Below are 22,621 nucleotides of genomic sequence, written 5' to 3' on the forward strand. Positions count from 1 at the left end.
GCTTATGTGGAGCACAGCCATAGACAATGCCTTCTTTCAGCAATTCAGAGGTTTTTGTTCCCCTCAAACAGTGGAGGTTTCCCTCAGAGTCTGTTCAAGTTCCTCCCCATGGGCACCCACCAGCTGTGGATAGAGTCTGGGCCTGTGCCAGTGGGTGCCAGAACCATAGCTGAGCCTTGGGAAATAAACCCTGTCAGACTGTGAGGGGCTGCCATCTACCTGAAGCCAGGTTAAAGCCTGCATCTCACAAAGAAAAGGCCAGGAGCCTTTTAAAAGGTCTCATCATGGCTGCTGTGATCATACATGGTGACATACACCCATTATCTCAGTGCTTGGGAAACTGAGGCAGCAGGATTGCATCAAATTTTGGGCTAAGCTGGCCTCCATAATAAGACAGTGGGGTGGGGGTGGGGGACTGTCTTTCTCATTTTCTGTTACTCTGCCAGGACTGTTTGCTGTACACTTGGGGTGGGAAGGCAGAGGGACCCTTGTTCTTACTAGGACTGAGGAAGTATTTGATAAGAGAATAAAGCCATTCAGAATGCGACACAAGAGATATTTTAAGTTTTATTTTTTAAGTGAACCAAAAATACAAGCACCCACTTGATGAAAATTAAAGAAAACCGAACAAAAAAGTGCATTTAAAAGCTTGAAAATCATTTCCATATGCACATACTGATATGGGGGAAAGGTCAGAAAGATCTAAAGCTAGCAGTAATTATCAGTGCACACGATAGACATTTAAGTGGCTTCGTGTTTTTTTTTTTTTTTTTGCAGCTTCATTGAGGCATAGTCCACCTTTGATAAAAATGCACCCATTTTGCCATGCTGCTCAAGACATTCACAAATGGACTGCTCTGGAGACACCAAGAGTGTTCCCTGAGCTACCACACAGTCCACCCCTCCCCCATGTGGGGACCCTGCTGCCACATCCATTCACTCTATTATTTACCATCTTGACAAGCTCACTTCTTACACTTAGTATATTATGTTCAAATTTGCCTCACATTTATGGCCAGCATTGTTTTTAAAGCTGAGTAGTATTCCATTGTATGAAGCTGCTCTCATGTGGCTAATGCATTCCCCGATCATGTAGGGGCATTTAAGTTGTTTCTAAGTTTGGGTTATTGTGAATAAAGCTGCTAAGAGAAGACTTTGTGTGGCTGTGTTTGTATTTCTCTAGGGTAAATGCCCCCTTCCCCCCCTTTATTTAGTTTCTTTAATATTTCCTCAATAAACATATATATCAATGACAACAAATATCAGAGTAGGGAAAACCTGTGCTGTGTCTCAGAGTTTTAGAAAACTAACCTAACTTGGCAAAGAAGGCCTTAATCAATATATATTGGTCATGGCTGCCTTGGTTTCAGACAGCACATTTAACTTCTTCCCTTGAAATGTAGAGATGGTTAAAAAGTTAGGGTTTTATTCTCTTTTCTTTTCTTTTCTTTTCTTTTCTTTGAATGTTTGCTAAAAATTTACAGCACACTGAACTGAGAAAGCAGAAGGCAACCTTTGACCCCAGCATGAGGAACAACAAACTAGCATAACTCCCTTAACAGGTCAGCTAATGGCAGCATGCAATATACCGGGACCCTGCAAGCTATCTACTTAGTTTTCATAAATGTACTTTAATATTCCCATAAATGCCCCAGTAATGTATATGTGTCATTTGTAGACAAAATGTCTTGGGAGATACCAAAATCTCTGTCAGTGGGACTCTATGTAAATGAGCTGTGGTATGGTCATTCATTCATTGGACTATTATAGGATATTTAAAAGGGGTCTCACACAAAATTGCACCTAGGCCTCACACATTTGAGAACAAGGTGTGATGTAGTCTGAACAGACATGTGATTCTTGTGTCAGTGGGCTCTGCACCATCCAATTCTACAATTATGGATTGAAAATATTTAGGGAAAACTATGTCCATGCTAAACATGTATTGAATTTTTCCTTCTTATCCCCCAAGCAGTCTAACAAGGACTTCCTCAGTATTTACATTTATTTAGTATTGTTCATAGTTAGAGGTGGTTTGTAAAGAGGATTGAGTGGGTTTATCTTAACACTGCACCATTTTATGTAAAGTATGTGAGCACCGAAGGTTTGAGAAGCAATCAATGGACCTGTATTTGTTCTTCTGGGCTATCTGTGACAGTTTCCTGAGGAACCTTTGTAACACCTTCTGGAAAGGCAAACTTTGGAACTGGGACATGGGCATAGGATGCTGTTTTCCCCTCAGTCTCCTTGACACACTCCAAAACATTCTTTTATCACATATCTGTTTATATGTTAAAAAGTTTTATTTATTTTAGCCCAAAGGAAGGGACTATTACTGTTTCACCCACTTTGCTGGCATCAGTGCCATGGATGTCATTTTCCCAGCCAGAGCTCACAGGCCTCTGAGCTGGCCATACCCAAGCCACCCTGCCACTGCTGACCTTCATAGCTGGAGACCTCGGCCATCACCATCTGCGTAAACATAACCACAGCCAAGGTGTGGCTCCTTGTTTCCGATGAAGGGGATTATTTGTATTCCACAGGCCTCTCTGATTGTGGCCTTGACCAACCTGAAATATCTTTCAACAACGAATCACCAGCAGCCAACCCTGTGACCTTTGGAAAATGAATTTGCTTGCCGTTGGGCCGGCCCCAGTTTTCTTGCCCAACTAAAATGTCAATTAGATCACCGCTGGATATCGCTTTGTCTGCTTAAGTATATGCGGCTCAGAGACCCATAAATGGTAAATGTTTGCTTGTGTCTTTCTAAAAAAAGACACCACACCCAAGTTCAGCACTCATTCCTGGCTCTATGTGGCTCCTGGGGGAAGTGGGAGACTTATGGGAAAATACACAGGCTGAGCCATCAGGCAAATTTAACATGGTAGCCAGCTGAATAGCTGTGGGTCTGAAGGCTGCTGGCTCACAGTATGGCCCCTTAACTCCTAGCCCACAGTGGTACCAAAGCCAGACAAGAAAGAGGGACATGACTTTAGGAGGTCTTTAGATGTTACAGACAAAAGAAGAAATGAATGTGAGGAGGGATGTGGCCGAGTGATGGACTTTCAGCTCATAGCACTAACAGTAAAGAGGACATCACTTCGTGCTAAGATCTTAAAGGATTCTGAGCAGCTTGTGGAGTTTTGTGTACTTAGAGTTTCTGGGATTTTCTTTAAGCTAAAGAAAGCCTCCATTCCTTTTAATCTGCTCTTTCTCTCCTGTGCTTTATTTTAAATATCCTATGAGATTCCTTTGACCTGTGTCAGCTGTAGACACGTTGTCCAACCATGTGAAAAATAATAGAGTATAGAACCCAAATTCACCTCTGCAGCTTTGCTGGATGAGAGGTGGAGTTGGGGTGTTTTCAAGGTTCATTTCCCATCTTGCTGCTGCTCACCAAGACACCTATACTCCTGGTCCAGGGGTCTCTATTTGAATATTAAGTGACAAACTCCATGTACTTGGAGCCTGGATGGCTTCCCCCAGACTTCCTTGGACAGACTTTCTATATCCTGTGCCATCTTAAGTGGTGGCTGCCATTGAACTTCTGTTTGGGTTATTTGCACAGCACAGTGTTTGTACATTTAAGGCAATCTGAATGGTCCTTGGTGTAGCAGCTGAGTTTGTAGCTCCATGGTAGATCCCCAGCATTGTGAGAGAGAAAAACTAATCAAGTTAGAAGTGTGACTCAGTGATAGAGCACCTGCCTAGCACACACAAGGCTTTAGCTTTGATCACCAGCATGTATCTCTCTCTCCCTCCCTCCCTCTGTCTCTCTCTGTCTCTGTCTCTCTGTGTCTTTCTCTCTCTCTCTCTCTCTCTCTCTCTCTCTCTCTCTCTCTCTCTCTCTCTCTCTCTCTTACACACACACACACACACACACACACACACACACACACACACACACACACACACACACACAAAGATGGAACCTGCATTAAGAAGTACACCTGAGATGTGGATATGCGGATTTTCTTAGTTGTCATGCAGAAGATGAATGTTCTTGGTGAGCTACCAACCCAAGACCCTTTTCTGGAATTAGTTCCTTAATGCAATTAGATTTCCAAAAATGACTTGCTTCCTTTGCCGTTTTACTGCTGAAGTGGGCATGGGAAGAGCTTTTATGATAAGTGGCTTGGCAAACACAAGGTTTCTTTACTGCAGCCAGCCCTTCTGCCTATTGCATTGTGGGGCCTGGAATTCACCCCCCTCTATTGACTCATAGACTTAACAAGCTAGAAAGGGTTTTAAGAAATGAACCACATGGTCCAAATTTCTCCTTTTACAAGTTGGAGATTAAATTTGCCCAGGACTATTCGGACAGTCAGCAAGAACTGTGCCAAACTGAGGCATCCTTTGTTTCCTAGTATTAACTCATAAAGGTGATGGGACAATGACACAGGGAGGCCAATGCCATTGAAAGAAACTTTCTTTATTACTGACAGCCTTCATAGAAATGAAGAGTCTGGCATACTGCACAGAGAGATGGTGGGACGCTCCAGGAGAGAACAGGAGAGAAGCGGTGGGGGACGAGTCACAGCTTTTATTGGCTTTTCCACTGAAAAACTAGGCCAGGCAGAGAAACTCCCAGCATTGGATAGTTTGGGTAATTCCAGTAGGGATGGAGGTGTGGGGGATGACCCTGGGTGTATGGTGGCTGGCCCAGGGCTGATTTGGAAAAGAGGAAACACTGGCTTATTGTGTGAGAATTGGTTGAAGGAAGTGATTGAGAGCATAGGCTCACAATTGGTATGTTTGTATGTGAATGATGGCCTCACCCTCAGCTGTTTACTACCTCTAGAAATTAACTAGCCCTATGAGGGGCTTCCCCCCAATGCCAGCAAGCCTCCACTTTGTAAAATGAAGCCATCATAAGACACAGGAAATAAAAACCATATTGTCATCTCAATAAGACCCTGGGAGTCCTTAATTCCTACCCTCTGAATCCCTGCATATTACCATATTGAAGCCCAAATTAAATTAAAAGTGTCAAGCATACCCAGTTTCTGTGGCAGTTCAGACTTGAAGCTACAGGTCATGATCGTGTGCAGTCATATGTTTTTCACAGTTTATCATGTGTCACTCCCCACTAACCCAGACAGTATGATTAGAGATTAAACACCCAGGCCTGATGTCCCTTTCAAATGCCATCTTAAGATTGTTTAAATAGTTTGTTCTTTCTTCTGAGCCTCACTTTCCTTTTCCTTTGGAAATACTGGACTTGGAACTAATGATCTCTGGTTGCATCTGATACCATTAGACTATGAGTCTATGGCCACAACCACCCATATGGCTGGGGTCTTCTTTAGCAGCATTGAAGTCCATATTAATGGAAGGTGAGTTGTTTTTCTAGTTAGTTTTTTTTCTAGTTGTTTTCTAGTTAACAAAATATCTGAGGTGTATAACCCACTAGGCTCTACCTCCTAAAGTTACTATCACCTCCCAACAGTGTCACCCTGGAAACCAAGGCTAAACACATGGATAGCTATTTGGGGAATGCTCATCCAGACCACATCACTGTAATTACTTAAAGGTAGACAGTAAGTGGGTAGACAGGCAGGATTGTTTCCTAAGAAATCTCCCAATTGTAGGTGAGACCCGGGCTCAGGAAGTAAGCCCAAGGACAATAAGTCCTTAAGAAAAGAAAACATAAAAGTCCAGTCACCATTTCACCTTCCCCATCTCCTCCTACCTTAAGGCCCCTGCAAAACCAAAAATGTCATCTCCTACACAGCTTCTGAATTCCTTTGGGAATATGTGAGCCAAGTAAGATGACCGGGAGTCGTCAGATCTCAAGTTGGGCAAATACAGAGACAGCACCTTCAGTCTCCCTGAAAAGTAGTTGTCAGAAATCTGCCATTCACTCGGGGTCTCTGAGTGCTCTGTCAAGCTTTAACTTGATTAAAATTGAAAACCACATTGCTTGAAAACCAAACGTGAAATCGAAATCTCTTTACTCGGCGCTCTTACATTCCAAAGCCCAGGCTTATGGATTATCCTCAGTTAATTTATGCCATCTTTGTGCCATACATTAATTTTGAATATATTTGTTGAAAATTTCCTGTAGCTTGCATTTATGGTTGTCAAAGGGGCTTTTATCTTGAAAAAAATGGTGCTGGTTTTAATTACAATTCTAAATAGCTTCATAACCATCGTGAACCCTGGATTTACATCATCTTTATGACAGCCACGCAATTCCCGCTTTATTGATTTTGTCATTTGCTTCATTACAGTTAATGCAAGCCCTTTGTAAGAGACAATTCTGGGCTGCTCTCTTCTTGGAGGGCTTGGTATAGAACATCTTGATGGACACACACCCCATCCCCCCACCCACTGCTTCAACCACAATGCTGACCCAAGGAAAAAGAATCAGAACGGGAGACATTTCCAAAGTGGCTATCTATCACAGGCAAAGGAAATGTTAGCTCTGATTATCCAACCTTTCCCTGTAATCGGATGCATTCACACTTGTCCGTTTGTAAGTGGGGGCACCCTCGGCCTCGTTTACCATCTGTTTAGAGAAAGCCCACAGTTGTGGCCACCCCCTAACATATTTCAATCCTTGCTCCCATCCAGGACAGAGGTGCAGTGGGGACAGGAGACTCAGTATGTAAATGCCCAGGGAAGCAAGTGAGTTAGCCAGGGTGGAAAGGGGAGCCTCAGGCGATGAACTTGAACAAGAAGGAAATAGAATTGGGGACATTGAATATAAGAAGAAATGGCATGTCTGTTTGGAGTCATCACCCGTGAGTTTCTGAATGCCGGGGACAGTTACGGGCACTAAAAAGCTTCTGGGAAGCCAATAAGTAAGGGAGACCCCTTGAAGGATAGCAAGGCTGGGATGCTGTGTAATTTCACTTTTGATCCAGAAATGAGGATTTTCTTTCCCAGTTTCTGCTTGAAACAGCCTACTCTTCCCCAAGCAAGACTAAGAAGGGAGTTTACTTCTGCTAGGGTGTGAAAGTGGAATGAACTTTCTAGAAAGAGCAGTGTGAGTCTAAATCCTCTTCAGATTAGTATGGGTGGCATTCCCATCACAGGTGAACTGGAGAGATGAATATCAAGTTTGATGACTTTTCTTTTCTGCCGTATCTTCAGAAATTTACAGTGAACCACTGGGCTTGAAGGTGTCGCCGAGAGTGGCTTCTCTCTCCTATGCTCTTTTTCCAATATTCTACTGAATGGGAGTTCAGCCTCAGTTTTCCAAAACCTGCTGACTTACTGCATGGTATTCCAACTGTGGGTGCTCTTCTAAAGCCTTCCCCATGGCTCATAGGAGGAAAAAACTCTGCTCCAGAGACATGGGGCGCTGGGCAGGGAGAATTTTATAGGAAGAGACTAGACGGAGCTGTTATAGCCTAGCCACTTGTTCATAGCCCCCCAGAAACATGGAAAGCTGCTCTAATCCTCATTGGTATCCCTACAGGTGCTGTTGGGGCTTCTGGGCTGCATCCTTTTCCAGGGAGCAGTTTGGAAAATGTTAATACCACATCCATTTATACTTCTGTTCTCTCCCAACCTACTTACTGTTCAGGCCTCCAAGGCATTGGAGCACCCTCAGCATCACTGTTCCAAACAGGAGGAAGCTCGCACGTTCGTTCACAACACTGCATTAAAAATAAAATCTAGCTCACCACAGAATACCCAGCAGCAGGGTGGAAAACACCCTCCAGTGCACTCTAGGGCTTAGGTGGGAATTCAGCACCCAAGAATGTCACTTCTACAGGGGCTCCAGAAGCCATCCGGCTCATGCCTTTCCTTACTGGGAGGGACATTTTAGCACAGAGAAGTAAAGCCACGGGCTAGCAAGGCAAAAGATCCTGGCCACCTGATTCTTCAGCAAAGTGCTGGTTAGTTTGGCTTTTTCCACTAAACCCCATCATCTTAGATGGAAACTGGAGTGCTGGTGCCACACCCTCCTAGGAAGTACCTTCTTATCCCCAGTTAAGTGTCTGCAATGGCCTCCTTGCCCTTCTGTAGATTCGTAATCCCTTCAGTCCTACAGTGGCTTCAGGAAAAATTCTAATCATAGCCACATGTGAAGTCAGCCCCCACTGGAGTGAGGGCACCCAAGAAGGAACCATCTCACATAGCGTTATAGTTTCCAGTCCCTTCTCCCCTGTTTCTCTTCCCCTTCATTCTATTTCAATATTAAAAAAAAAAAAATCTCTCAGCTCAGTGACACTAATGTGGCTGTTCCCGAGTCCTGGAGAAAGTTGGTGACAGCCTTAGGGAAAGGATTTGTCACTTTCACTCAGGTCTTTATGTCATCTCTTCCTTGGGAGTCATGCTGGCAGGCTCCTAGTCACTCAGACCAAAGGCTAGGCCAAGAAGGCTAGGATTTCTGGTCATTGGTGCTTTTACCTCTGCCACCTCCAGGCCACTATCCATCTTCTCATAGGAAGGAAACAAAGAGCCAGTCTGTACGAAGGCAGAGCAGTTGCTTCTGAAATGCAAATGCTATCTGCTGAGTTATCTTGCTGGACACTGCTGGAGAGGCCAGGCAGCCATGTGAAAAGTGTGAGGTAGTAACTGACCCACCACACTTGATATTAGACTTGGGAGTCTAACAGGCAGTCTCCTACCTTCCCATCAAGTTTCCCCCATTCTCTCTGTGTATACAGTTCTTTCCTGAGTGCAGAGTGGCTGGCAGTGTACCCAGAGCATGCTATAAATAATCCCCCAAAGTAGGTAGATTAAATCTCTTCCTCCTATTTCTCTCCTGGTTCTCTCTGATCTTTGGGTGCTAACATAATTCTGTTCACACCCAAACAGAAAGGATTTTGCTGTCTTATTGCACCCAGTCAAAGGCCTGTCCAGGCTCCCCTACATCTCCATACAATATTGTCATAGGGAAACGACCCTTGCAGTGAGACATTCTAACAACACTCCTCCTTGCTATGGAAAGAGTAAACTTCTCTCTTCTTCAGTCTCTCTTTTCTCCCAGCTCACGGTAAAATACACACACACACACACACACACACACACACACACACAGAGAGAGAGAGAGAGAGAGAGAGAGAGAGAGAGAGAGAGAGAGAGAGAGAGAGAGAGAGAGAGAGAATTCAGCATTTTTTAAAAGGAAAAAACACATAAAGTTTACTGTATGCTTAAGGCATGGAATATTGGCTTCCAAATTAACCATTTAGGAGTGCACAACTCAGGCTGGTGAGATGACTCAGCAGTCAGAGTTCTTGTCCCAAAGCCTGATGCCCTGAGTTTGGTTCCCAGGATCCACATAGTGGAAGGAGAGAACTGATTCCCAGGTTGTCCTCTGACACCAGCAGGACACACACTCAAAAACAAACAAATAAGGAAACTAATACAAATTTAGTGAGTGTAAAACTCAGTATATTTTTATTTAATATATTTACAAAGAATCTACAACCATCACCTCTAATTCCAAAATACTTCCATCTCCTCAGAAGGAAACCCTCGACTGTTCACTGCCCATCTTATTATCACTGCAGCTTCTGATAATTGCTAATCTGCTTTCTGATTCGTTGGGTTTGCCTAGTCTAGACATGGCATGTCTGACTTCTTAGCTTTTGTAGCATATCCTCAAGGTTCCTCCATGCTGCAGCGTATACTACTGCCTTACCCCTGTTTTAAATGCTTCAATAATACTTCATGGTGTGTATGCCACAGTGTGTTTATCTGTCCATCTATTGGCAGAGGTGTGGTTTGTTCCTGCATTTTGGATGTCATGCTTCAATGAACATTTGTGCACAGGGTTTCAATTGAACACCTGTTTTCCCTTTTTTTATTTATTTATTTTTCTGGGCATGTAATCTCTGGGTCCAGTGGCATTGGTTTGTTTTTTTTTAGAAAACCACCACACTGTTTCCATCACAGCGACACCATTTTGCTTTCCCACCAGCAGTGTAGCCGGGCTCCAGTGTTTCCACATCTTCGCCAAGCACTCATGGCTTCCCTGTTGCTTTCACGACAGCAGTCTTACTGGTATTAAGTAACACCTCCCATGACCCCAAAGATTTGTACCAAGCACCTGACTTAGGCCAGCCACTGTAACTCTGCTACAGGTAGAATAGATGCTGTTGCCAATGAATCTAAACGTTCCTTGTTCCTAAAAAGTAATACTAAATAAAATGAAGCAGGCCTTTTCCTGGAGTATTTTGATTCTACACATTAGCTTGATTGAATGTAGTTATCAGCGCCTCCCACATTGCTGAGTTTTGACGACACTTTTTCCACAGTTAATTACAGAGGCCCTGATGTCCCCTTACACTGAGCTTACAAGACATACTTTAATTGGCTTCTGCTGTCACAAAGATACCTCTGAGTGATGCCTCGCTAATGGTCACTGACCCCCATATCCTACTACACGATGTAGTGAGACCTGTTTGGTGATTTCAGTACCTGTGACTTACGCATCTTTGGAAGACAACTCTGCAGTACCCCTCGGGGAGGGCAAGCCCAGAAAATACTGATCAGCATCTTTGCAATTTTATAGCTTGCCTTTGGTGGTGGGGGCAACAAACTATTTCTCTGAGTGTGCCATGTCCCCACCCAAGAAGATGTAGAGCTTTCCCAGGCTGGCTGGAAAGTTTCTGCCTGCTGGGTCCCAGCAGGCCCCTCACCTGGAATTGCAGAATGTCCTCCTGTCGCTGTCCTGTCCTGACCCTCAGCACCCAGAGCTAAGGCAGTGGCCCCCAGCAAACCTAAATGTTAAGTTGCTATTCAGGGATCTAATTGAGGGACACAAAGGGGTGAGTGGGAGCTACTGCTGAGGGGTCCTTCCTCTTCTGCCATATTTTGGATAATTGTGCTTGTCGGCCAGTGAAAGTAACTGGGTTCCAGTGACAAAAGACAGACCCTGACTTTCCCCATCAGTCTCTTCTCAGCCTTCAGGAACATAAGCCCATATAGTCATGTCATCGGTTCCCAGACTTTGCACTTTGAACGTCGAAGGTGAAGTGGAATGGGATGGTAGGTAAGCCCAAGGCTCGTGGATTGGAAGGCCTGCTTGAGCTCCTTGCTGCTGCTGCTGCATAACACCCTTGATCTTCAGTTTACCTATATGTCCACAAGTTCCCACTGCTGTAAAATAAGCCTTTGGATGAGGGGATCATCAAAGGGTCATGGGACTAAGGTTTATTTTGCCTGGGTTTGTATAAGTTTTTATAGACAATGTATGCTTTGAGAATGTCCTTGATGAATGCTTCATGGACAGAGGAGGTGGCAAGGACCAGCATAAGCTAGACACGGAAATGTGAACGTGTATGATGAGCAGTGCCATGGGACACAAACAGCATGAGCAAGGGGGCAGCGCTATGTGATGACGGGCTTGACACTATTTTCAGGTCAGAAACTCACATCTAATCTTCAGGAGTATGGACACACCTGGGTTCAGAGACATTGCCCTCAACATTGCATTCCTCTTCTGTAAAACTGGGGTTATCATGATCTGTCTATGGTGCTTGGTTTAGTACTTGATTCTTAAATTAGAAAGTCTATATGCCATTACTGTGATTGTAGTGGCCATACAGTGTATGGTGTGGGTTACAGGGAGTCACTGTGTACAGACTAAAGAACACTTTGATTAAGAAATTATATACCTGGGCTGAGGGGCTAAGTTATTAGCAGTTGTTAGCTATTAACTGCTAATATATTACTTGATGTTAATTCTGAGGACATGGGATAGGCTTACGCATCAGATGGCTTACAACCACATGTAACTCAGACTCCAGGAGTTCCGACCCCAACTTCTGACTTCCAGGCACCCACCATGCACATGGTACGTGTACAGACAAAACATGAGCATGCGCGCGCGCGCGCACACACACACACACACACACACACACACACACACACACACACACACACACAAATAAATAAAGGAAAGGAAAGGAAAGGAAAATAATAAAAACCAATCGATAGTGTGACATTTGACTGCTCTAGGTGCCCAGTACATTGCTTGATTGATAATTAATTAGGAACAGCCATCAACAAATGAGGTTAAACTTTGCAATCACTCCTCTGGCAGCTCTCCCCCACGGAATTCTAAATATGTCACCATATTGGTATCGTTTTCTTGTGAGGGAAAATGTTCATTTTCTTTGATGTGAGTTTTTAGTGGCTTCTTGAATTTCAATCTCCTAGTGGCTGGAGAAGTTAGAAGAACCTGAGTGTCTGAACTACTGCCCTTGTTCCAGGAAGAATATATTGAATATCTCAAATAATAGATTCTTTAGTCTGAGACAGGAAAGGAAGGGATAAACGGATATGCTGGGATCGCAGAGGAGGCTGAGTAAAATGAACAGGATTTCTTTCCCCTTAAGAACTCATAAGAAATCAATCTCCAGACACACAACTTCAGAGCAGAGAGAGACCTTAGAGATTATGCAAGAAAAAAATGAATTCCTTTATTTAATAACATTAGTTTTAAAGCAAATAAAATTAAATAACATCAGAAATACATTTCCAGCATATACACATTTCATTACTTTAATTCTCACAATGGCCTTTTGGCTGAACACTGTAGTCTTCATCTCACAGAAACGGAGATTTGAGGACACAAATGAGAATCTCTTAGTTTCCACAGCTAGAAGTCACATGAACTCTGGCCTTCCATTAAAAAAAAAAATGGGTATCAGACATTGAGAACTCAAAAAAGGATTTGTTAGAATGAGTTGGAAAATGCAGATAAATTCAGATGCACACAGTTAGGTTTTCTAAATGAGTGATGCATGAAATTAAAAAAAAAAAAACTGGGAAAAACTCTTTCAGGGTCTAAGTGTGTGGTGCAGACTCAATGGATGCACTGTCAGGGACAGATCCTCAGGCTGTGGTGACACCTGCCTTCAACCCTGAGTTATGGATGCCTACAATCCAAAATAAGGGTGAAAAACCAGATTCTCGTGTGGATGCCCACCTGGTGCCCAGGGAGAAAGAAATACCTCCACTCTGCCTTCAGCTTGTGGGCTATAGTCACAGGCTGTATCTGTTCATCTGTGTCCAAAATAAAATTTTCTGAAACCCCCATGGGGTGAAAAAACTTCCTGGCTGCCTCACTAGAGTTTGTGATGGTTATTTTAGAAGGAGTGAAAACTGTACACAGAAGTGTAACTTCATACCTGTTTTTTTAAAAAGATTCATTTCATCTCCCCATTTCCCACTCCTTCCTCCACCCTGCGCCTTTGCTGAGGATGAACCACAGATGGTTATCTCTCAGGAGTGTAACTAGGGAAACCACAGACCTGCCCCAATCTCTATGGAGACAGCCATTTATTTGTCCAGACTCTGAGTGAGTATTCATGACATCAGCAAGGCCAGTGATTAAAACACAAACACGTCTTACAAAGAAATTTGAATTCCCAATATGATTGAGAGTGCACAGTGAAACAATTTGGTTACTTTCAGGTGCCCACCAGCCTCACCTATAAGTGTTAGCTGTACAAAGAAGCTCACTTTGCGTAATGGGGATAGAAGAGCCTTTTAGGGCCAGTGTAACCAGAAACAAGCTTGTGAATCCAAGCAAGAGAATGATGCTCTGAAAATTAACCCTCTTCCTACAAAGTGTCTCCACAGTTTGCCTAGGGCTGATGGGGTTTCCCAGAATGGGACAGGTAAAGTCACAGGCAAACCATGATGCAATAGTCAGGTCAGCCTTTGGTCCTGATGGATGAAAAGATGGGCTCAGACAGGGATTGAAGCTGACTTGAGATGTGAGCCTTAAAACATTTGTAAACTGTAACAAGCTTTTTTGGTCCCTTGATATAAACAGTCAAATGACGCCCTCTCATTGTGAGTGTGGACCATTTTACACGGATGTACTTTCTGTCTGTTTTATTATTGTTTATTTAGAAATGCAAGAATTTGTTTAAAAATCAAATTTGATGTGCCAAGATGAAAGAGAGTTTCTGCCTCTTCCCATAGCTTCCCCTTGGTGCTACATTGGTTTGCAGGGATCCTCCACTTGGATTTTTCAGTGCAAATTTGCTTGTCAAACACCCCCATACAGGAAGGTTCCAAACACAGAAGTAAAGTTATTGATACTTCCCAGCAATGTGTGAGACCCTTTTTATTCTCCAAGGTCGGGTGTGCCTCTTTGTTGCTAATCCATCAGCAGTGTTTGCATTATTGCAGAGCTTGCTTCTGGAAGCATCACCTAAATGGATGCAGTTATTCTCCTGCTGAGAAGTTGCATATGTTGAACAGCAATATGATATATACTAAGCAAGAAGTATTACACTAGCTGTGTGGCAAAGTATGCCTAACGATGTTTGTTAAAATAGATTTCTGTTCAATTTTCAACTATGATCCAAGCAGGCTATTGTGATCAGAAAGCTTAATTAATCTGACGCTATCCCTTCCTTACAAAGTAGATTTGGTTGGTTGAAGTCACTGGAATGATAGCAATCAATTTTCTACATAATTTTGCTAAGTATATTCACATTAAATGTCAGAGGTCCATTATCACTTTGACAATTTTGTAAGATACATTTTCATTTACATGTATACATGAGTTAGATCTTACACTTGTAAGTAAGTATGTGTGTAGGAGATACAGGCATAGAGTTGTCAGTTGTGCAGACAGGGATCTTTGCAGATACTTAAATAATTCATGGATGGGTAAACATATCTATATGCATGTATTCCTGGGTCTGGTGGACAAGTGTACTAAATGTGCAGAATAATAGATTCACCTCCTTTTGCTCATGTAAGATGTCATTCTAATGTGGAATGACTGTAGCTCCTTAATGATGAGAAGTAGTGACAATTCATTAACAGATTGTGGCTAAGATCAAGTGTTTGATTTGCCTACAAAGTGTGACCAGTACTAAATTATATGAAGTGTATACATTTCTTTTGAACATATTTTTCCTTTTGCCAGTTAAAATAACCTTGAGCTTTATTATGTTTTGAAAGAGCAGCAGATGAAGGTTTCTACAGTTTGTTCTTCAATGATTATTTTTCTGTTAAAATGTCATTTTAAAAACCAGTGCTACTATATTTTTTTTTGTTTTCTACTTAAAGAAAAAGTAGGTAACACTGAGAAGACAAACAGTGTGTCAAGGTTCTTCCTGTCTGGTCCCCAGTCTTGGTTTATGAAAGCAGGATTTCCACATTTTTTGTTAGTTGTAATATTTTCTCTTCAGTCTAGAAAAAGTACACTTGGAAGATATGCACGCACACACACACGCATATGAAAACAAATTCAAATTAGTTTGGATTTTTATAACTATACAGTAAAGATGGTTATCATACAAAAACCACACAGAAGGTAACTATCTTTCTATTTTCAAAGGCTATCTTATACTTCATTCTGTATCCTGGGTACCTCATGCAGTGTGAACTTCTGTTAATACACTGTGACTATTCTAGGTTACTCTAGTCTGTGGCCACGGACTTGTTTGGCTTTCTACTAAAGCATCCCTTGTAAATTTTGTACAGAAGTCCTCTGCTGATTCTGTATTTTTGTGAAGATAGTTTTGTTCAGAAAATAGCAAATGGTGTAATACTCAGCCTCAGCCACTTCTTTAACTTCACAAAAGGAGGACTGCAGCGACACTAGCTGTAGTTCTGAAGCAGCAGCTGCTGCTGCTGCTGTTTGGGGGCCCTGGAGTGATGATGCCTTCGGGCTAAGTTTCACCAACCATTTGACAAGATGCTGGGACACCCCCCACCACCACCAATGTCTGCAGAACCTGGGCGTGCAGATCTTACGTATGCATAGGGAATTCTGTTGGAAATCTACTCCAATTTCAAATAGCCAAAGCCTGTTTCTGGAGATTTCTATTTCCTAGGTATTTCTCATGGAGACTCAGATGCATCATTGAAGTCTTTGAATCTTCTTACTCTTTGGTTGTTTTTTTTTTTTTTTCCGTCTTACTTTCTGTGGTAGTATTTGTGGGGTGGATTGGTGTTACTGTTGTAAACCAGCTTTTTCTAACTCCCACCTCTTTTAAGGATTTACACATGCTTTGTAGAGATTTCTGAACTGCAAAAATGTTTCTCTCCTGCTCCGATTATGAAGATTGAAAGTGCAGGCAAAAGAGACGAGTTGTGATAATTTGGAGTATATTACACTTCAGATCAGAAATGTGCCATCGCCCAGTCTGCTGTACATAGAGATTACTTTAAGTCCCCACTTGTGCTGGCTTTCCTTTCCGACTTGTTTATTTTCACGGACTATGGAAGAGCTGAAGTCGGGGCATCGGTCTCAGGGAGTCTGCAGTTAGTTCTTGTCTGAGAATTTCTTTCTAAATGGGCTCTGGGATCATTTTAGCAGTTATATTGTTTGCCAGAATCGAAGCTTCCCAGGGAAATTAGGGCGATTAATTTAGTATCATGAAATGTTTTGGGGGGCTTCTCAACTTATTCAGAGACCTAGGAGTGCAAATCAAATTAGCTATTCTGTATAAGTAGAGGACAATGAGTTACCTCCAAAAAGAAAAAGAAAGAGAGCGGCTTTTGCTTGTCCATCCACTGCCTTCCTAGACTTCCTAGGAAAACCATAGAAATCTAATACTGTGTCCTTCTGGGGATCCCCTCTGGGAGAGGCTCTGAGTCCTGAATGGGCTCAGAAGCATTCTCTCTTGTCATAACAAGAGCCACAGGGCATCAGCCAGGACTGTGTGGCTCATGGCTTAGCATTTTCTTCCATGGACCTGTGCTAAGCACAAGGAGACACTACTTAGTGTCGATGAGAAATATGATTCTCGCCATCCAGGAAGAACAGGGGCAAAACAAGGCATGCCCAGTTCCTGGGAGCTTTCTGCTCACATTTCCAAAGTTCTTTTTGCCCATGAGTGATGGTGTGCTTGGCATGGAATAGGTGATGGGCTTTTCCCATTTGTTTCTAAAAGGGTCTTTGAATTAATCTTTTTCAAAGGCGTGATACAAACTGTTGTGCTTAGAATATACATCAGCACCCTCAGAAGCAAACCATTAAATCAAATGCTTTGGCTTCAGCTACCAGAAGATTCTCTGTGTGTTTATTAGTCCAATGCTGACAAAGAAATGCTGAGCTTGCCTTTTTCTTTTTTCTTTTTTTCTGTTCTTTCTTCTTTTTTGTGCATCCCCTCTTGTGTGCTTTAGACTTTGATGTCTCTGAGTTGTTATTTTAGAAAGAAAAGGCAATCTAGGGATGATGAGATGGTTCGTTGGGTGAAGATGCTTGCCACCAAGTCTGATGACCAAAGTTCAGTCCCTGGAGCTCACATAGTGAAAGATCCAAGTTATTCAAGTTGCCCTCTGATCTCCATGTCCTGTCCCATGAATAAATAGTAAGTGTAAAAGAAAAGACATCTATTTGAACAAGCAACTGTTCATTTTGTTTGGGCACCCAGTGTGTACATGAAACAACAGGAGTGACTGTGAACTGTTAATTGGACTTTTTGTGACCCCTGTGATTCTCGGCTCTGCAAAGCTGTACTGGTGGGGAAATGGAGTTGGTACTACAGGCAGAGCATCCTTGTAGACCTCATAACAGTGCATCTTGAGTCTGGCCTTTGACTATCGAGGCTGGGATACAGGTCCTGCTTGGTTTCTGTATGGCAATGGTTAGAATGAAAGGACACCATCTTCGTTACAATTAACATCTTCTAGACAAGCAAACTTAAGCATAAATATTTTAAATTTTGATACATTTCATATGTGCTAAAGTAAGCTATGAAATACAGCCACAGAGATGCTTACATTACACCTCAGTTTTCCCTCTTATGAATAAACAAACAGGTGTCAATTTGTGCCTCCCGCTGAAAATACTTAAACATCACACAATTAATAATGTATTTGGCCTCTTATGATTTCGTCTTAAATGATCATAGTCCTGTTGTCCACATCATTTCATGGTCTGGGCTTCAGGAGTCTGATATAACAATGAGTGCAGATTTTTAGAAATCATTTTATCCCCTCTCCCCAAACGTTTAATTCTCTTTCCATCACTCTATGATGGGATTTCCTCCACTCTTATTTCTGTAACTTTCTCTTTGCTCCTGAAGATTCCATTTCCCCACCATGGGGGAACATCTATATGTTTAGAATCTCCTCCTTGGTTCCTGACACCCTCAAAAAGAAAAGGAATGGAAAACACTCCACAAATCCATTCGCTTGCAGTGTGCTAGAATTGCAAGAACCTCCCTGGGTTGCACACACACGAGCAGGCTCACCACAAATTGCCATCTCCCCACACCTCAGCCTTTCCAGTCTGATGATTTAGATACTTTTTCTACTTAGGCGGATGGTGCATTTTTGCAGAATTCAGCATGTTCGTTGAACAATTTCTTGGAGCCCAAAGCCAGCCCTACCGAGTTTCTGCTTGGTAAGGTTTGGCGGCCTTGACGTGGAGCAGAGGTTGTTAATTCATCGGCCTTTAAATTGATGATAAATCTGGAATCTGGGCAGCAAGACTAGACTGCCCTAATAGAACCACACTGCCCAGAAAATGACAGCCCCAGGACAGATCCAAAGAAATCAGCAAAGTCATGTAAAGAAGGACTCCAGAAAGATCAGGGACTGAAGAACCCAGTAAGTCCGTGTACACCAACATTAGCCAGGACTTGGAACACTAAGTGTACACCTGGTCAACCTCAAGGATGCTTCTGCTTTCTGAGACCCGTGTCTTGGTTACTTTCAGTTCTGGACAGTATTTATTTTAAACTTTGTACTGTGATGACTGTCTGTCTGGGTGATGAGATTTCATAGTATCTTGAAGGACGTGAAACAGCACAGGAATTTACATATGCTTATAGGCCTGCATCCATATACTTCTGCAATGATAATAATATTTTAGTTTCAATTCTATCTTCCTCTGGTTAAAAAAAAAATGGAATAAAGCCCGCTGTGAGCATTGCCAAATGTTACTTTGACTGTGTTTTTGCAGAGAGCTGATTTGGGATATATTAATGAAAGGCACAAATCAAAATACCAGCCATAGGAAATGACCCACCTGAGAAGGGCTTTTTTATTATTATTATTTTGTATGAGTGTCCATTGAAAAAGTTTTAAGTACAGCCGCAGGTTGCCCCAACAGTTGTGTCCTCTGTAAAGGACAGTAGATTTTTAGGTGCTAATAGTCATTTTCTGTACAACACTCTTTTTTGTCCATTGCCATCTTGGGAATTAAATGTATTATTATACAGAGTATAAGTGGGGTGTGGTCACAGTAATAAATACCCTGATTTACTATGTATTAAATAATACACAGTTTTGGCTCAGAAAAAGAAATGGTGTTCATGTATTATTTCTCCACTAAAATCCCTCAGTCCTCAACTGGGATGTCTATTAGTCAAGGCATCTTTTAGAAATACATTATTTTCCTGCATTTAGGATGGGAAAGGGGAATTTAAAAGGAATCCTAAAATAGGTGCATTTAATTCTTCCCAATTTAAATGTAAGTGGTGCATCTTTTAGGCAATAATGATATTCCTTTTTCTCCTCCATCACAAATACTTCCATCAGTGGATTTCTTTAATGTTGGTGATGGTTAGTGCCGTTTGAGGGAATCTGTATTTATTCAGAAAAATGTTCCCATAGAATGACCTACCAGATGGGCCCCATAACAATGCACGGAGACAACAAACCACCACAGACATTTGGTGCTTAGAATAATAAAAAGACTATAAAATTAGATTAGTTGAGTCTAATTTGGAATCAGTATATTCCCCACGCACCCTCACCGCTCTTGGGCAGATAAAGCCTTGAGATTTAGCGCTGTGTCAAAGCAAAGACTGTAACTTCCAGTAAAAGCGAGACGAGGGAGAAGGAAAAAAAGCATTCTGGGAGGTCGCAGAGGGCAGAGCAGTGACCTCCAATGATTTACAGGCCTTTAGCTTAATGAAATTGTTTCAGTGACATGACGGTAAGAGCTCGTAATGGATTGGATGCCCTAATGTAATGAAATTACTCCCTTCTGCCTAAAAAAAAAAAAAAAAAAAATGCGCAATTAATATTTACTGAGACCTGACAGCCTTTGGTGCGCTCGCCTGTGTAGTTCTCTCAGACAGTCAGAGAGAAGAGACGGAGCAGCGTGGCAGACAGGCTGGCTCTGCAGGAGCTCCTGGCAGGGACAAGCAGAGCCTGCAAGGGGTGGAGGGACAGGCTTGGTGGCCAGGGATGCTGACTAGCCGCCCAGCCCCTCGCTGCTGCCCCTGCTCAGCCTTCATGCTCTCCCTTGCTTTCCCACAGGCAACTGGACAATAACCACATCAGCTGCATTGAAGATGGAGCCTTCCGAGCGCTGCGCGATTTGGAGATCCTGTGAGTTGATTTTGCGATTGCTGCCTTGTGTGTGAGAGAGTGTACATTGTGCGGAGAGGAGAGAGAGGGAGCGTGTGTGCAGGGGGGTCCTTGTGGGTGCATTTCTGGGTCTTCTACTGCAATGCTATTAAAATCGGGCACCGGGAGATCCCTCCGGCTTACCTTGGCCAAAGTGTTTGTAGGCTGCAAAGTGTGATTTCTCACCTCCCACAAACTGGGGTTCCTCAGTCAAGCCGTTTCTCCCGTGCTCCCGCTGTATTTGTTGGAGCAGATGGCAAGAATGGCCCCCCAGCATCTGTCTGTGCATTCAGGGAGCGGCTGTCTGAGTGTGGGCATACAGGGAGACAGGTTACAGGTCTGTGGCCAGTGACAGAGGGGTTATCACCAGAAGGTGAGTTGGAATTAGCCAGAAGCAGGGAGGGACCTTGGCACAGGACAAGGGGGAATGAATGACAGACTGGTACAGTCCAGCTATTGCTACTGCTCCTGAGGTCTAATCTCAGGCTTAAAATCAAACTTTAAATAGTAACCTTAAAGTAGCAGGGATGAAAAGATGAGGGGAGAAGACCCGTCCTTGAAATCCCACTATGTATATTTTATGTAGAAAAACACACACACACACACACATAAACACACACACACAAGACCGTCCTCCTGTGTCTTGGATTTTCATGTGCTCTGACTAAAGAAACCTGCTTTCTGGAGAAAAGTCACTGAGGGGTCATGTTGGGGTCATTCGACCAAAGTTGGATTGTGTTAGAAAACAGTTTGATTGTTCTCCCCAGCAGGTGCACTGCTCGCTGCCCTTGATGTGGGGAAGCCTGGAGAGGAAGCAATAAAGCATAATAGAACTTAGGTCAGGGGCTGTGCGGTTCAGTCCTTACCTTGCCACTAATTAGCCATGTGACCTTGGGCAAGTCTCTTTGGCTCTCAGAGCCTCAGTTTTCTCTTTCATAAAGTAAAGGAGTTGATTGCTCTATCTTGAGAGTGACTTTCCCTCTCCAAAAAATCTACAAAAATAATTACATCCGAGCAGTTGAGAATAGGATGAGTTGAGCATCCTTGGGGGGCGGGGTGTTACATAGTTAAAGGTTTCCTGTGTCTGTTTGCGGTGGAAGAATGAATGAATGTAGTAAAATATCCCTTTGCACATAAAGGAAAGTGTACATTCTTCCTTTTCACCTAGAAGACACCAGCAGTGGGTTTGAAAGATCCCCTCCACCTTGCTAGGGAGGAAGGTGATTCTAGGAGGAATCACGGGAAATACAGGGGATGCTGATGCTGCAACAGCTACTTGAAATCAGTTGCAAGCTGAGGATTCCTGGCATAGAAAAGACAGGTCCCATAGAAGGGAGAGGTCAGATTGTCAGTCCTGAGATGGATGGTCTCTGCTCACCCAAACTCTGACCTCAGAACCGGCAACAATTGCATGTCTGTGGGAGAGTGTGCCAGCTCAAATTTAGCAACCCAGGACTTCTCTTCCTGGGAAACTGAAGTTGAAAAGGGGGGCATGGTTCTCTCTGCCTTCGAAAAAAACCTCCATAGAAAGGTCTATTAGGAACCTGTCACCATTTTACTCCTTGCGAAGGAGAATGAGAAAGATGAGAAATTCTTCCTTTGAAGAAATGGAGAAATGGAAGTCACAGCTGCCACAAAACAGCTGTGATGACCTGTCAACCCATTGGTTAGCTCTCTATGAGTGTTGTCTGAGAGAGTTTTCGGGGAAAGGAGCATTAAGGATAGACTCACATGGGTGGGAACCAGGAAGCCATGGACTTAGGTCAAGCTTTGTGACCTCTCACCTTTGTCTTCCTCACCTTTGAAAAGGGACCACACAGGAGGGACTCTAAATGTTGTCCTTCCCACATCTTTCTCCCTACCTTCATCTGGGTCAAACCTCCTGCCCAGGACATATTTGGACAACTCCTCTAGAGTTGTATATTTACTAAGGAGAAAAAAGTGATACCAAGATATATCAGGTGTTGCTAAGTTAAAACCTAGAAACCCATGACCAAAATAATAATAACAGTAATAAAAATAGCACCAACTTCTTATTGTTCATCATTGCAACAGGCCCTTAGGATCTGATTCGTTTATCTTCTCAATTCTAAACAAAGCCAGATCAATAGCTTTGTTTAAAAGATGCTCATTTGGCTTCACATGGCTAAGCACTTAAAATTAATCATAATCAGTTATTCCATGGCTTTTTTAATTTCCAGCAGAGGCACGGGGCTTTGAAAACATCCATCTTAATGGTGAGCCATTCTGAAATTGGCTGGAGTTGACATCTCCATTTAAGGAGCCTCCCCTCCCCACCCCAGACCTTCCAAACATCATCTCCACATTGACATCTTAACACATTTCTGTGACCAAAAGTTAGGCACCATAAAGAATC

The 22,621-nt window shown here is 42.9% G+C and overlaps 1 protein-coding gene across 1 annotated transcript in view; it reads left to right on the forward strand.

Annotated features, from left to right (window-relative positions):
• Slit3 (slit guidance ligand 3) overlaps positions 1-22,621 on the forward strand; it is a 575,059-nt gene that overhangs the window by 395,710 nt on the left and 156,728 nt on the right. The window contains exon 6 of the mRNA XM_027425222.2: positions 20,155-20,226. Within this exon, the coding sequence (XP_027281023.1) occupies positions 20,155-20,226 (72 nt within the window). The remainder of the gene's footprint in view (positions 1-20,154; positions 20,227-22,621) is intronic.

The sequence above is a fragment of the Cricetulus griseus genome, chromosome 7 (genome assembly GCF_003668045.3).
Source record: "Cricetulus griseus strain 17A/GY chromosome 7, alternate assembly CriGri-PICRH-1.0, whole genome shotgun sequence".
NCBI classification, from domain to species: domain Eukaryota; kingdom Metazoa; phylum Chordata; class Mammalia; order Rodentia; family Cricetidae; genus Cricetulus; species Cricetulus griseus.